This window comes from Octopus bimaculoides, chromosome 23, assembly GCF_001194135.2.
Source record: "Octopus bimaculoides isolate UCB-OBI-ISO-001 chromosome 23, ASM119413v2, whole genome shotgun sequence".
In the NCBI taxonomy this organism is placed as follows: domain Eukaryota; kingdom Metazoa; phylum Mollusca; class Cephalopoda; order Octopoda; family Octopodidae; genus Octopus; species Octopus bimaculoides.
Genome location: NC_069003.1, coordinates 20,261,615 through 20,267,437, shown reverse-complemented (window position 1 = coordinate 20,267,437; position 5,823 = coordinate 20,261,615). Strand labels below are relative to the sequence as shown.

Here is a 5,823-nt window from a genome sequence, read left to right as displayed (position 1 = left end):
GTAGCTGCTAGAATAAGAATAGTCTGGGCAAAGTTCAGAGAGCTCTTACCTTTGCTGGTGACAAAGGGCCTCTCGCTCAGAGTAAAAGGCAGACTGTATGACGCATGTGTACGAACAGCCATGCTACATGGCAGTGAAACATGGTCCGTGACTGCTGAGGACATGCGTAAGCTCGCAAAGAATGAATCCATTATGTGCCGACGGATGTGTAATGTCAGTGTGCATACTCGACAGAGTGTAAGTACCTTGAGAGAAAAGTTGGACCTAAGAAGCATCAGTTGTGGTGTGCAAGAGAGACGATTGTGCTGGTATGGTCATGTGGCGAGAATGGATGAGGATAACTGTGTGAAAAAGTGCCACAGCCTTACAGTTGAGGGTACCTGTGGAAGAGGCAGACCCAGGGAGACAGGGATCGGGTGGTGAAGCATGACCTTCGAGCATTAGGCCTCACCAAAGCAATGACTAGTGACCAAGACCTTTGGAAATATGCTTTGCGTTAGAAGACTCGGTAAGACAAGTGAGGCCATAACCCATGGCCTTTACCAGGGGTGTAGCCAGTCCACTTATGCGTACCTTTCCTTCTTTGGACACAAAACCCTGCTTGCAAAGACCTGTTGAGGCAAGTGAAATCGAAATCGAAATTGAAATTGAACCAAATTCGATGACTGGCACCCATGCCAACCCTCCTTCATTCGACACTAAACTCAGCTTGCGAAGACCTGTTGGGGCAAGTGAGATCGAAACTGAACCAAATTCGATGACTGGCACCCGTGCCAGTTAAACCATTGTTGGACTGCCAACTATGGCTTAACTGGTTGAAATTTCAAAGTCACTAATCAATGACATTCTTGTATAATAAACAAATAAATAAATATACACACACACGGTGTGTCCATGAAGTTTTCTTCACTCATCTAACTGGAGTATTGATTAGATGTGTTGGCAAGAATGGAAGTCACACCAAACTGCATAAAACTATCATCATGGATATGAAATGTGTAGTGTTGCAAGTTACATTAATAAATAGTTTTGAAGTTCCATGACTTTACCGACACACTGTACTTGTTGAACTTGAACTGCCAAGTTACAAGAGGTGTGTGTGTGTGTGTGTGTGTGCGTGTGTATGAATTGAGGGCACATGGCTTAGTGGGTACTGTATTGCACTCACAATTGCAGTTTCAATTCCTGAAGCAGGTGGTGTGTGGTGGTCTTGAGTAAAACACTTCATCTCGTGTTGCTCTGCAATCAGTTCAACACCTGTTGTGTGGCACACCATGCACCTGTTCAGGCAACGTCAATATGATGGCAGTAGGGAGCTAGTAGTGTACAGCACATACATTTGATTATTATAAACAAATCATTTGTGCAGGTCATTCGGCAAAATGGTGAACAGTCATACATCATCTTCGAAGGGAGGTTCCATAATATATGCATTTTATTGAAGCTTAAAAACTTCACACACACACACACACATATGAAACCTAAATAATCAAGAAATACATCATTAATTAGTGTTAATTCAAATGAAAATGAGTCACAACAACAAAGGGAAGATTTGTTCTATTTTTATAGAAAACATTACATGTTATATAATAGGGATGTGAGCAAAGAATAAGATTAACAACTTGGACAGATTCAAAGGTGAAAATGTAGAAAGATAAAGAAAAACAAACAAAACTATAAGAAATATTTTTTTGTATTTTTTTTTCCTCAATTCCAACAAGTAAACAGTTCATTGTCTCCCCAGCCTGCCAATTCTTATAATAAATTGCAATACACATTGATTGCTTGTTGATTGTTGTTTTTTCACTTTTTTTCTCCCCCTCTCTCTCAAACAAAAAAAATAGAAAATGTTATTAAAAATTTTAAGAAAAAGGAAAGAAGAATTAGAATAAAAAGAATTAGTTAACCCTTTTGTTATCATATTTCTGTGGTTGTACAGTGCCCTTATTTCAATTAAAATAACTTTATCACACACACACACACACACATGTACACGCACATACATACATACATACACATGTACATATATATCATGAACTAACTATTACTTTCTCAGATGCAGCACAGAATTTTGTCAGTGAACAGGTCGCGGTCTCAAAGCGACGAAAATATTTTGACAAATTAAATTTAAATGTTGAAGTGAATCTAACGGATTTTGTGTGTTATTTTAAATGGCTTATAAACACCTTCCACGCTGCAACTTTATCACTATTAGTTTGGAACATAAATTAACATGAAATCTTGATGGAAGATTTCATTTAGATCAGTTTAATAACAGTGAATTTGTTTCACAGAACTGAGAAGGGCAGTCTCAGGTAGGTTATTATTAAAAGGGTTAAATTTCCTATTCTTTAAGCAAATGGTTGCATTAGGAGAGTAGCTTGATGTAGTCGCTACGTTGAGTGGGACTCAGTTAGTTGTAGATTCTCTAAGTGTAAAGATAGGTCTTGTTCAGAAGAAAATGTAGAATGTAATGGGCTGTTGGCAGGACTTTGTGGAGTGTTGTTAGGGGCAGGAGGTGACATGACACTGTCATCACAAGCATTTGAATCTAACCTCGACACCATAGATGGGATCTCACCACCCAATGGCCCAGGACGTCCCTGTGAACTCTGGTTTAGCTTTATGCCAGCAATGCCTTTCTTTTCAGGTATGTTGACAAAGTCTCTTTTGATCTGACGTCTCTTCATAGGATTGTCTTGCCTGTATTGGATGTTTTTCTCAAAGTCTATTGTGTAGACATAGCCAGCAATTAGTAAATCAAAGCTGGTCTCATTGGTCTTATAGCGCTGCTCCATCTCTCTGCTCGTTCGTTCATCATACTGCCACCAGCCATTACGACCCTCATAGAACCATTGGTAGTTTTTGTCAAAGGTGACAGTCTTTTCAAGTTGTTCTTCATTCAACAGGGGAGGGTTCAAGAAACAACTGTCAGGAATTTCTTGCCGACACAGAGCACAGCGCTGGCTTTGTTTTGCAGACCCTTTCATGCACAGGAAGCAGAAAATATGTTTGCAGGGAAGCTGCACAGGATATTCGCAAGGGTGCAGGCAGATTGCACATTCAAACTTTTCAGGAGTATTAATGGGGAGCATTTCTGGAAATATAAAGAAAAGTGCTGATGAACAATAGTGAAAGACAATAGAGAAAAAGAAAGAAAATAAACAAAGAAAAAAAAAACTACCTTTTCCTTTCATATGAGACTTTGAGAAAAAGCTCTTCCAAAAACCTGCCAAAATGATATCCTTTATCTTTTGTTTCAGTTACTGGACTGTGGCCAAACTAAGGAACACCGTTGATGGATTTAGTTGAACAAATCAATCCAAGTGATGGATGACAGGCAACTGACTGTAAAATCATAGGATTTAGTCAAACAAATCAACTCCAGTATATTATTTTTCTCTCTTTTTAAGATTGATACTTATTCTATCAGTCTCTTTAGTAGACCCACTAAGCTACAGGGAGATAAACAAACCGACACTGATTGTCAGGACTGCATTATGCTCTAGTGTTTGCGTTGACATGGTTTCTACAGCTGGATACCCTTCTTAATGCCAACCACTTTTCAGAATATAGTGCTGCTCTTTTTTGTGTTACCAGCACTATTGAGATATATGTCTGTGTGTGTGTATAGCTTATAGATGAGAGAGAGATATTTTCCATATGGAATACACTTTGTAGAGCTCAAGAGATTTAAACTTGAACAGGTAGAGGATTAAATGTAAGGATAACTTGCTTATCCATTTACATACATACATACATACATACATATATATATATATATATATATATATATATATATATATATATATATATATATATATGCTGAGCCAGTTTTTTAAGCACACCTCTTTCAAGAGCTCTAACTTTTTTCTAACTTGCTTTTTTTACTTTACTTTTCAGATAAATAATGTCAGACATCAGACATCAGTAATTGAAAAGGTATGCTATAATCATTGCCTTAAAAATGCAGCATACTGATACAGAGATTGCTTGCTTCCTGAAAGCTGCTTGATCCTCCACTGTCAAAGCTCAAAAGGAGCACGAGGCTGCTGACAGGGATCCGACATCAGCAGCTAAATGCAAAACCCCTGCACAGGGTCATAATGCTATCAGAACACATAACTTTGTACAAAAAGTCCAAGAAATAATCAGAAAGTCAATCAGAGCCATTGCAAAGGACCTCAAGGTTTCAGAATGCACCTTCAGAAGAGTTGCACAAGAGGACATCTGGTTCAAGGTGTATATGATGCGGAGGGATCAGCCTATGTCAGATGTGATAAGAGAGAATCATTTGATCCATACAAAATGCTTGCTGAACAAGTTAAAACACCAAGAGGCTGGAATACTTTGGTTTCTGTCAGATGAGAAAAATTTTAATCAGAAGATTATGCAGAGACTGGAATGAAGGTCCAGTGGTCACACATATTAAGTTCCCAACAACTGTGATGGTTCTGCAAGTCATCAGCAATGAGGGAAATGTCATGCCTCCTCACTTTTTTCACAGAGTTTAAGAGCCAATGCCAGTCTGTAGAGAGGTGTTGGAGAAAATTATGCCAGTCTCCATTATCATTTTCTCCCAGATACAGACCTCAGTCCACTGGATTTTTACGTATGGGGCAAAGTTGAGAGAGGGGTCAGTCAACAATATCATACAATCCCCCAAGACTGCCATAACCAACATAATGTCCAAAATTGATAAAGATCATCTTATTCAGGTATGTCAACAGTGCCAGCTCTGTACTGAAACAGTCATTGATGCTAATGGTAGATTCTTTGAATAGGTGTAATAAAAGGATTCTCAAGATTATCTGTACCAATTTGTTTTCAATTACAGCTTTTCTTTGATGAGCTATGCATCTTTTTCTAAATTCATAAAAATAATCTGAAAAAAACTGCTACACCCTGAGTGTGTATGAATATATTTGTTTATATATGTATATGGACATATCAGTGTGAGGTATATGGATGAAGTTTCCAATGAAGTGTGAGGTATATAAAGAAATGCTGATCACTAAATATGGTGGAAGCTTGTGGATGAGGAAGACCTAGGAAGACAGGAGACAAAGTGGTGAAGGCTGATCTCATACATACATATATGTAAGCATACAAAAATAATATATACATAGTACTTGCAGAATTTATTTGCATTAAGATGGGCAGATTTTCAAGAGAATATCCTAGTCGTTTGTCATTTCTTCTGTGAGGCTAAGGGTTCTGGGGTCAGCCATCACCACTTCATGTCTTTCTGGATCTTCCTCATCCACAAGCATCACCACATTCAGTAATCAGCACTTCTTTATACAGCTGTCCTCATCCATACACCTCACATGTCCATATCAATGCAGATTTCTTTCTTGCACACTACATCTGATCCCTCTTATGCTCAGTCTTTCAGGACCATTATACTACAACATTCATGCACACTCACATTGCACATCCAAATGAGCATGCTCACTTCATTTCATTTCCAGTCTCCTCATGGCCTCTGCATTCAAGTCCCATGTCTCACTACCATGCAACATTGCAGTTCTAACACAGGCATAATATAATCTGCCTTTCACTCTGTGGAAAAAGACCTTTGTTACCAGCAGTAGCTCCCTGAACTTTTTTCAACCTGCCATTACTCTGGCTACTATGCTCTCACAGTACATACATATGTATATACAAGCTGTAGTCCACTGTTTTGCATCTCAGCATCTAAAATTCTACATAGGGACACAGCGACTTTAATTGGTTAGGGCATAGGTGAGTGTGTGCGTGTCTATTTATATGTGTGTGTGTGTGTATGTGTGTGTATATATATATATATATATATAT

At 38.4% G+C, this 5,823-nt stretch overlaps 1 protein-coding gene across 1 annotated transcript in view; it reads right to left on the bottom strand.

The window, feature by feature from the left end:
• Nucleotides 1-1,549: 1,549 nt before the first annotated feature.
• Nucleotides 1,550-5,823, bottom strand: part of LOC106873788 (E3 ubiquitin-protein ligase rnf146) — a 7,581-nt gene continuing 3,307 nt past the window's right edge. The window contains exon 2 of the mRNA XM_014921298.2: nucleotides 1,550-3,100. Within this exon, the coding sequence (XP_014776784.1) occupies nucleotides 2,397-3,100 (704 nt within the window). The 3' untranslated portion in view covers nucleotides 1,550-2,396. The remainder of the gene's footprint in view (nucleotides 3,101-5,823) is intronic.